This window comes from Magallana gigas, chromosome 3, assembly GCF_963853765.1.
Source record: "Magallana gigas chromosome 3, xbMagGiga1.1, whole genome shotgun sequence".
Taxonomy (NCBI): domain Eukaryota; kingdom Metazoa; phylum Mollusca; class Bivalvia; order Ostreida; family Ostreidae; genus Magallana; species Magallana gigas.
In genome coordinates this window covers 2346128-2356516 of record NC_088855.1, presented here as the reverse complement: position 1 = coordinate 2356516, position 10389 = coordinate 2346128, and the positions used below count along the sequence as shown (strand labels likewise).

Sequence of the window (10389 nt, the reverse complement as noted above, 5' to 3'; positions counted from 1 at the left end):
ATGCTTTCCAAACGATTCCGCACATAATTCCTAATCAGATTGCATTTCTTTTCCTCATTTGTAATATAGTCATTAATTAAAAAATAAGAGAGAATTTCGTGACTTTTCCTTCCGAACATAGAAAAGATTAATAATTTCAAATGATTAATAAACATGGTCCTTGGCATCTTCCCAAGTCAATGGTTTCTGATCCGCTGTGCTCTACATAAATGTTTATGTCGAGCAGAGCGGATCAGAAACCCTTGACTTGGGAAGATGGGTCCTTTGGGGACAACCTTTAAAAGATACAATGAATGTTAACATGACCAGAGAAACGTTTTAAATTCGGTTCTGACTTCGTTTACAAACATATCTTAGATAAACAAGAACATGCAGAAGTTAATGTTTATCTGTTATGGAATCAATTTTTTTTGAGAGAAGATACACGTAAAAACCATCAATGTGGAAAGCCTTAAGGTATTGCGCAACTTCCGGTTCTGATCAGCGGTCTTAATTAGCACCGTGGCGTTACGTCACAGATTGCTTTAGGTCGATACACTTTACACAGTTGTGGATCAGTAATGTTTGTATACTAGCGACTTACCAATAGATTGCAATTACGTTATCGATGGTAGCTTATATTCCATGGATGTTTGTTCGGAAAAAATACGTTTCTTACTGGTTTGAACCGTTGTGTGTATGGCCAGGTATGTATAATCTGTATTTGTTTACATTTTATATTGAAGATTATAAAAGTATACCTTATTTGGAAAATATTTTCTATAAAAGCAGAATTTTCATTAAAATTAAGATTGAATAAAAAAAAAAGTATGGACAATTGAAAATGGGTTGTCATTTATTTGAACAAGGTAAGATTTCTCACGAGAAAGAAACTTATTTTGAAAATTTCATAAAAAAGGGACAATAATTAATTTCAAATTAGAATTTGATCCTTTCATCCGCTCTTGTACGATCGCTACAAGATATATGACAAACACATATATTTAGAATATAAACAAACACCGTAAGATTTTTTTTGTAATGAGATTAAAAATAAAGATATATTTTGGATTCATATGAAATAACGATATAGATTTTTTAGGAGGAAACTTAAAATGGCGATATCTTTAAAATGCACCATATATATTTTGGTTACCAAATACTGAACATCCAAATCATGATTTTTGCATTTCCCTTTTTTTCTCCACTTCATCGTTTATTTTTATGCAATAGAAAATAACACCCATATTAAGTATGTCGTTTATAACCAAAGGCAATTTTTCTTCCTTGAAATGTACGTTAATAGTACTTATTAATATACACATGTACTTTGGGGTAAACCTTAACACGAAATCAATGAAGTGAATGTGTTTAGAATTTACTTCAAAACTTATTAAAATTCGCCAAATCTGAATGAATTATGCTTTACCAAGAAATTTTACTTCATTTGACACTCGCCCCCTCCCCCTCTAGATCTCTCTCCCCCACCCCCAAACCATAAATATAGATAGCATTTTGTCCGTGATTGGTCAACACAACTATAATATAATGGATTATAGAATATTAACCGATTTATTCCATACTGTTGTAAATAGAAAGCTGTGTTATATTGAGTTTCTTATCATTGTTTTCTTGGTTGAATGATATCCATTTATAACGCAATGGCGAGTCCAATTCAGAAGTACCGCACAATCAATTTTCAACCTTTCATTAAAATCCGATGTTATAGATAATACATTTTTCAGTAAAACCAATATTGACCCTCATTTATATATATATATAAGCAGTAATACAGTATACTGGTATATTGTCAGGATTCGCCCCTTTGTGAATTTTCAGCTATTAGTGAAAAGTCAATGTTTCATTAAATGTAGCGTTCAATGATAATACCCTTCTTCATTTTTGTTCGTAAAAACATTGCCTTGAATTCGTCAGTGCAGCAGTTGACACTTTGTCATTGAAGGAACGCATTGTCAGTCGTTAAGTGGGTTTGACCGTGCTGCGTTTTTTCTTCAGTTTACATTTAATGATACTAAAACATAAGCATTTCAATTCTAATACACATATGATTTTAATACAAATCAGAAAAATAGATCATGGATGTACTAACTATATTGCCTATATAGAAAAGAAACACCTGAAACCCAAAGGAACACGAATCTCACCAACAAATTATAAACACCCCCACAAAAAAATCCCACCCCATCACCCCCCCCCCCCAAAAAAAAAAGCAACAACAAAAAAAGTCAGATACCCACTCTCCACGGGTAAGGTTTCAGAAGCCTTAGGTACATTTTCATGTCTCTTTTTTTTGGCAGACGTTGCTTTAATTTCCAATTAAGTAACAAAGAAAAATTAATTACATGCCGGTAAAAGGAGCAACAGTTTGTATATGGCTGGAAAGGTCGTTTTACACTCCTTTTGTTAGTTGAATTAAACAATTATTTGATTTGCCCGCAGAGTGAGGTAAACAGATGGCAAGTAGTATGATTGCATGTCAAAAGAATGAATGTTATTCTCCACTGTAAAGCATCGGGAGGTTTATACAAACTAATGTATTTTCTTAATTGAGGAAAAATCAAAACTAATTACTTATAAGAGCGAGATCAATTCAATTCGACGTATTGCCCTTGAGTTATACAATTCATTGGAATACAAATAACATAATAATATTTGTTTAATAAAGAGCAGTCGGTAAGTGGATGGATAAAGTACATACGCGGATATAGAAGAGTGGGATGTGAGGGGGGGGGGGGTTCCGGGACCCCACCCCCCCCCCCCCACCCATAGGAAAAATATATTTTTTAAAACATTTTTAATTTACCCATAACATGATAACACCACCTGGAAACATTTTCTGTATCCGCGCATAAAGCATAGTAGCATGCATTGAACATGGTGAAAAAAGTATATAATAGTAGTTTTACAAAGATGTTTTAAGATGATTTTTAAAGATGTTACAGAATACAGAAGTAGGGAGAAAAATGAAAATAAAATCCATCAATTTGATAAATGGAAAATAAAAGGATGAAATAATTTTGAAAAAAGCTTTTAACTGTAACATTAAACTCTCAGCTAATCTGAATTAATCTTTTACCCTTACATCTAATAATTGATGTTTATTCTTCAAATTGGTTCAATCAAATGCAACGACAGACGTGTATCAATATACAAAAGGACATGAAAAGCTAAGCCTCAAAGAAAACACTTTTATAATCTACAAAATAAAAAAGCTTATCATGGATAATGAACCAACTCATCATAAAAATACCGCTCTTATAATCAGGCCTTTGTTCTAATTACTGAATAATACATTTGGGCTGATCATCTTTCCCGTAATTTTATGTAGTTTGTTTTTGTTTGCGACTGAACTAGCTCAAACATTCATTTATTATTAAGGTATTGTCATTTTGGCCACAGAAACAGATTAACCCTACAAGAAAACGTCGATCGATCGAAATCTTTTGTTCTTCGTCTAACTAAGAACAAATGGACGCGTCTTGTATTTTACTTAATATCTGTAATGCTTAAATTGGTTGAAGAAAAACCATTAAGTATAGAATAAAATTTGTTTGTCAAACAAAGAGTAATTTACTCCAAAATAATTAAACATGTCCCGTGTGATATTTCTAAATAACACGGGTACCCTGTGTTTGTTAATAAACGGGATTGAACAAATGATCAAAGTTTACTGATATCTACTTTGTAAGGTTCTTGCTCGCAGCTTCGAACAGTGTGTAATTACTGGTGTATTTCATTATTTTCACAGGGAATATCGGTTATTCCACAGACTCGCTTTGCTAACGAAACTCTCTGATTGTCTTCAGATGCTGGAAGACAGACTAGTTCAAAGACAGCGCTGAAGCTATCATCTGGTTCCTGTAAAGGTAAGGTCCTCTTTCTGGCTATTGGTGTGGATCGGGTACAGCTGTCGCTAGTTCTTTTCAATTACTTCTTTCGCCCGCAGGAGCTGTAGCATACCAACCCGTCCCATACATATCCTTGATGTTGTGTTTTCTCTTTTTTTTTTTTTTATTAAAGGATCCTAATTTTGTCATGAAGTTTCCGGTTTTAAATTTTAGTTTTATTCTCTACGATTAAGGCACAATTTTTCCGACAAGTTGAGATCTGATAAAAAAAAACATTTTTTTTTTTTTTTTTTTTACATTTTTTACATCCTTCTTCAGGTGAACGTACATGTACATAGTTATGAAATTGTTTTCCTGAGAAAGGAAAACAATTTATTTATTTATTAATTTATTTACATCCCTCATTATTAATTAGAGCATAGGAATGATTGCTTTTTGGCATGGTACCTTCGAAAGAATTCAGAGTAATCTTCTTTGATATTTTTTTTATCACCAATTGATAAAAACTCCATATAACGTTACACCTTTAAAGGCAGCGTTTAACAATGTTTTCTTACGTAATATATAAACTCCCGGATAATCCGGTTTGATTATAGTCAATTTTATTGAAATAAGATTTGTAAAAACTGCTTCTCTGCTATACGCAAGTGTATAAGTAAAACGGATCGTGGAGCCTCATTTTAATTAGACCGGATTAAAGTACCCGTTTTCTTAATCCTTCTCCATAATAATTGGTAACCTTTGCTACCAATTATACCATTTATCTGACACTAAGTCTTCATAGTTTTTAAATTCTTTTTTTTCTGAACAGGAATATGACACAAAGTGCAAGTCGGGTCAAATTTAACATCAGAGGAAGGATATTCGAGACGTTTGCATCGACTTTGAAAGCTGTATCGGACTCTAAGCTGGGTCGACTGACCCCGGAGCACGAGTCGTACGACGGCAACAATCAGGAGTACTTTTTTGACAGAGACCCCGACCTCTTCAATGTGATTCTGAACCTACTGGTCACCGGGAACCTGCACGTTCCCCGACAGGTGTGCGGGGCCTTGCTCCGAGAGGAGCTGTCGTTCTGGGAGATAGGGAATGGAAACGTCAGCAAGTGCTGCTGGAGACAGTACTTCCAGCATGAGGACGACATGTCAGTGTTAAAGGACTTGATTGATAATGAAGACAGTAATAGCGCTTGGATAGAAGGCGAGACGCTCAAAGAACGAATTTGGCTTGTTTTGAATAGCCCAGGTTCTTCAAAGTTTGCAAAGGTAAGGTTGACTCTTGAACATACTCGAACCAATTCTTTAACAGTATTGTCCTATGTTAGATAGTGCCACATGTTCATTTCATCATCTTGCCTCTTTTTCTTTTAGACTTAGTATATAATTAATACCCATCTGTTTGTCTTCCAGACTCAGTATATAATATCCATCTGTTTGTCTTCCAGACTTGGTATATATTATATCTGTGCGTTGTGTTCATCAGCATCGTGGTGTTCTGTATCTGGAACATCGAGGGTCTCCGCACGGAGCTTTATGTGTCCGACTTCATCACTCACCACTACCCTGACATCCATCTCTCGGGCAACGACAAGCTGACCACACTCATCCTCACAGACCCCGTGCCTGCTCTGTTCGCCCTGGAGACGGGCTGTCTTGTATTCTTTATGGTTGAGTGGACCCTAGGTCTGGCCGTGTGTCCGAGGAAGAGAGACTACCTCACATCATGGACTCACGTCGTCAGCTTTGTTCTCGTCTTTGCAATGCTGATGAATTTCTTGATGGAGTTCTTCAAGTCTGTCTTGGCTGAGAACGAAGTGGCAAGGTGGCTGTATTTCATTTTTAAAGCCATAAGCATGGTACGGCTGCTCCTCTTTATTCGTGTCGCACGCCGGTTTAGCGCATTACGAGTACTGCTTCTCGCCATAAAAAACAGCCTTCTGGAACTATTACTGATGGCTATTACTTTTTGTCTCGGGATGGTGTTCTTCGCAACGTTAATCTTTTACGCTGAAATAACGAACGTTGAATCATTTTCAAACATTTTCATATCCATGTGGTGGGCTATTATCACCATGACAACCGTTGGGTATGGAGACATACACCCCAGCTCCGTCGCTGGATACATTGTCGGTGTGTTCTGTGCGTTGTCCGGTCTCCTGCTTCTGGCAATGCCGGTTGCAATTATTGCGTCCAACTTTTCTGAGTACTACAGCCAAAATAATTTTTACCAACGTTATCTGAGACTTCAGAAAGAAAACAGAAATAAGGAAACTTGTGAAATGAATAAAATCCACCCACACAAAGAAGCGAAGTTTGATGGTTTGAGCTGGCCCGCGGATTAAGCTGGACTGAGATGTAAATTGTTGGTAGTGACGTCACATCCTTTTTCCTGAAAGCATGACACGCTGCTGTTCGGGCGAACATTGCTTTTGAGGATTGGAAACATTTGCTATAGATCTAGATGATTTTAATTTTTAATTGTATTTTAATGGCTTTATTAAAACGGCAAATAAATCAAACTTATTCAACTAAGTCCAAAAGTGGTTTTTTATTATTCATACTCATAAACATACAGTGTATGATGTTCGTTACAGTTAATTGGTGACCATTGTAGATTGTCAATACATATTGCACTGTTGTGAAGCGCAAGTAAAGAAGAAAATAAACATGATACATTTCACATGCACATATTTTAAAAAACCTTCAAAGATTATTAAAATTAAATGTTACCAGAGTGATTTTATAAAAACAAACTCCAAAACCTCGGGGCCAGGTGATCACAGTACAGGTAAGTTGACACAAGTTGATTATTTATATACTATAGGGAGATTAGCTCATATAAACTAAACGAAATGATCCCGTTATAAGTTTATGAACTTAAAAACATTACAAAAATCGTTATCATTTATCATAGTTTTATATTCATTTGTAATTTTCTTTCCATCCTGTATATACATAAAGTTTTCACCTGCAATGTTTTCAAGATGTGGAAATATGTGTCCGCTAAAATAGAAACAATATACGTAGTAATCTTTTGCATTCAGATCATTCCGATCAAAAATGTCGCACATGCATAACAAATCTTCAAATAAAAAAAAATGAAACCCCAAAATACAAGTATTTCGACTTTATAAATATTATTTCGTTTTGCAAACTGTAAAAGGAAATCTTAAAACTAATGCAACCAAAGATAAATAATGAAGCAAATTCTAGAAATCACAGCACAGAGCCTCTTTGAAAAGGTAGTAACCGTTTCACTCAAACAACAATGAAATGTTAAAAATTAAAAAATTTAATATTCACCTTGAAATATTTTCTCACATGCATACAGCACACGTGAATCGACCATAACTCATTTTTATACACAGGCTTTTCTTTTCACAAGAAACTCAGCTATAGCCATAGGTCGGCAAAGAGACCAACACTTTTCCCTCTTTAAAATGATAAACTGAGTTATTTACAATCAATACTAACAACTGATTCTCTTTCAGTAGCTTTGCTTTATTCCAGAAAAATATAGTTTCTTAAAACGTAATTCTAACATATTTCTTGCACATAATTTAAAGTACACACATACTCATTCATCTGATAATTCAACGTAGTATATATATTTGAATTGCAACTAAAGTGTAAAATCTTATCGTTTTTGGGAGTGATTTTAATCAACTCTCCTATGCAGTTACCCGGACAAACCGAAAGTGAAACAGTGTTTGGACCTCAGCACAAATCATCGCTGCTGACAAGACTTAGTTCTTGAAAATAATTGATAAATTCGATGTAATGTACATGACTGTATGCTAAAACATTGTTTTTCAAGGAAACTTATTTATAAATACCTTTGAAAATAGTCAGATTTTAAATGGTACGAACAATTTAGATATTTTTTGTAGTCGTATGTATTCCTACGCCAGAGTTATATATAGTCTCGTTCAACTCGACGCTCGGCTGTCTCCGTTAATCTCCAACAAACAGAGAGTCTCTCTTGCTTGTTAGAGATTTACGGTGTCAGCCGAGCGTTTGGTTGAACGAGACTAGAGTTCAATATTGCTTGGATCCATACAATTTTCGAGAAATATTTCTATTACTGATACATAGTTTGATTGAATTATAATTTTATCTTTAAATATTATTTAACATGATTCATATGGGGGTTTCTCGACATTCTTGTCGAAAAAGTCCAAAAATTCATATTATAAAAATGTGCGTAATTCAAATACAAATTAGAAACTACATGTACTTGTCATGCAAAATAACATACCATTGACTTTAAAAGAAATAAACATCGACAAAATCAACTCCTGTCAGTTCTTCAGTACTTTGATTTTAGTTTTGTTCCGTGTTTCGTCAAGAGGAGTAAATGTCAATAACGTTAAATTTTCGTTTTGAGGCAAAAGCCGCGTTGGAAAACGTGATTCCGTCGTATTCCGTGAGTCCCGCTGATCCGTGCAGGTGTCCGAACAGATGAACCTTTGGTCTGTAATGTCAGAAAAAAATAAACTATTTAAAATATTTCAATTAATAGTACATTGTAGAAAAAAAACGTTATACTTCAAGATTTTATTTAACTGTATTGGTTTACAGCTTAAAGTATATGTAAGCGGAGCGATTTTCGACCTACATGTATAGTTTGAAATGTACGTTGGATTACGTTTTGTTCCATGTTTGATGAAGGAAGAACAAAGCGTTATCAACCATGGATCTCCGATGATGGAATTGTGTGTTCAATCCTCAAAATATACTGGCCGAAATCAAAGCATGGACCACACACAACCTACCTGATAGTTGGCAGAACAGCTTCTCTGAGACTAAAACTTCCAGCATGGCCCGCTCTGGGGTGAAGCTTGTCGCAGAACTGACACACGGACTCGGGAGGCGAGTCGCCAAGATGGCGGGAGTAATCTAGCACCCCATAGGGAGGAGTATGGGTAATGAGAACATCAGTGTCCTTGTCTACGGCACCCCAGCGCTCCCGAAGGACGGTGTCAGCCACCGTAAAGGCCTTTGACGTCTTGATCTTTTTTGACTTTATTGTCCATGGACTTCCGTAAAACCTTATTCCTTCACACACAAAAAACGAATCTTGCAAGTACGTCACATCCGGTAACCGCTTTTGAATCTCTTCTGCGGAATATTGAGTGAGAAACGTATCATGATTTCCGGCCACGAATATTTTATATCGGTGAGGCAATTGATTAAAGAATGAATTAACCTTCCTCAACATCTCTGTGTCACTATGGTCATTGTAAAAGAAATTCATGAATCTCCGTTTGCTAAAATCTCCGGAATGAACTATGACGTCACCGGGCGGGATTTCGTTGACTATGTACCACACGAAGTTTTCTACAGCCATCTCGTTTATTTCCAACATTGGCAAATCTGTGTGAAGCTCCGTCATCCATAATCTATTTCATAAAAGAACAAATCATATTTTATAGAGTAGTTCTGGTTTTTGGTTACGACAACAACAAAAAAGCGAAACCTGTTGCTGTTGGTTGTTTCTTTTTAATATACATATGTATAACAAAACTTCAATACGGTTAAACAGAAATGAAGTAGTTGTTTTAATTGTATAAAAACATATCGTTTGATCAATTTTGTTAATTTATTTAATATTTATCTGCGGAAACAATCTGTATCCAACGACCAGTCCCCTGAGTACTAGATAGCCGCGGGGATGGGGTAGGAGCGTCCCCTGAGTACTAGATAGCCGCGGGGAGGGGGTAGGAGCGTCCCCTGAGTACTAGATAGCCGCGGGGGTGGGGTAGGAGCGTCCCCTGAGTACTAGATAGCCGCGGGGATGGGGTAGGAGCGTCCCCTGAGTACTAGATAGCCGCGGGGATGGGGTAGGAGCGGTGGCGCACAATTTGTACTTTAATTGGAATTCAGTGTTTCCTGATTTTTTGTGTTTTTTTTTTTTTTTTTTACAGAAAAACCAAAAAAAAAAAAACCCGAACTCTTAACGTGCTACTTGTTTATTTTATCAATCAAATGAGTTTATAACACTGTGTCCTTAATATGCCACCAGTCATATGAGCTTTTTTGCATTTTTAATTTCAAATATTTTTATATTTTTATTGCACGACAAATTTGTAGAGTAGTAAACCTTATACATTATTTTCGTTAATCATAAACAGACTGTATCAATAAACGACATTTTCATAAAACAGGGAAGTTGAATGGGGAGTGACCTCCCTTCCCAGTCGTTTTTATTCAAAACAGTTTTTTTGTTTAAAATCTGAAATCCTGTTTTGGGACAGTGGTTAAAATAATAATAACTTGAACAACAAAATTAAATGATACTACGCACTAAATACTAACTCACGTGTTTGAAATGAAATTAAAAAGTTTGTAATTTGTTTCCAGTTAGCTGCGCGATACTCCTCTTACAATTTAGCCATACAGTTGTGTTTTTATTTCATTTAAAAGAATATGATAAAAACCAGTGAAGAACAATTTCCGATAAAGTAAAAAAATGAACTAAAACATTAAATAAAAAACAATCCAGGGTTCATCATTGTAAGCATTGCATTATATATGTATGT

The 10389-nt window shown here is 35.4% G+C and overlaps 2 protein-coding genes across 3 annotated transcripts; one reads left to right on the top strand and one right to left on the bottom strand.

Moving 5' to 3' along the window:
* The first annotated feature begins 506 nt into the window (after positions 1–506).
* Positions 507–6273, top strand: LOC105318749 (potassium voltage-gated channel protein Shaw). Of its 2 annotated transcripts, none has more exons than XM_011416003.4 (4): positions 507–686; positions 3807–3866; positions 4660–5113; positions 5293–6273. In XM_011416003.4, the coding sequence occupies exons 3-4, from the start codon at positions 4664–4666 to the stop codon at positions 6187–6189; spliced, it is 1347 nt and encodes a 448-aa protein (XP_011414305.3). In that variant the 5' UTR covers positions 507–686; positions 3807–3866; positions 4660–4663; the 3' UTR covers positions 6190–6273. The 2 variants fall into 2 exon arrangements, with proteins under 2 accessions (XP_011414305.3, XP_011414304.3); XM_011416002.4 differs by having other exon boundaries at positions 508–686; positions 3749–3866.
* A 1054-nt stretch (positions 6274–7327) lies between these two features.
* Positions 7328–9169, bottom strand: LOC105318750 (UPF0046 protein K07C11.7). The gene is made up of 2 exons (XM_066078043.1): positions 8623–9169; positions 7328–8321 (listed from the first exon to the last, which is right to left on the bottom strand). The coding sequence occupies exons 1-2, from the start codon at positions 9102–9104 to the stop codon at positions 8192–8194; spliced, it is 612 nt and encodes a 203-aa protein (XP_065934115.1). The 5' UTR covers positions 9105–9169; the 3' UTR covers positions 7328–8191.
* Between the last annotated feature and the right edge of the window lie 1220 nt (positions 9170–10389).

Bases quoted from the DNA above. Each gene is read 5' to 3' on its own strand.
- LOC105318749 (XM_011416003.4), top strand. From the start codon at position 4,664: ATGACACAAAGTGCAAGTCGGGTCAAATTTAACATCAGAGGAAGGATA. The intron at 5,114-5,292 runs GTAAGGTTGACT...TTTGTCTTCCAG, and splicing joins GTTCTTCAAAGTTTGCAAAG to ACTTGGTATATATTATATCT.
- LOC105318750 (XM_066078043.1), bottom strand. From the start codon at position 9,104: ATGAATTTCTTTTACAATGACCATAGTGACACAGAGATGTTGAGGAAG. The intron at 8,322-8,622 runs GTAGGTTGTGTG...CTGACATTACAG, and splicing joins GCTGTTCTGCCAACTATCAG to ACCAAAGGTTCATCTGTTCG.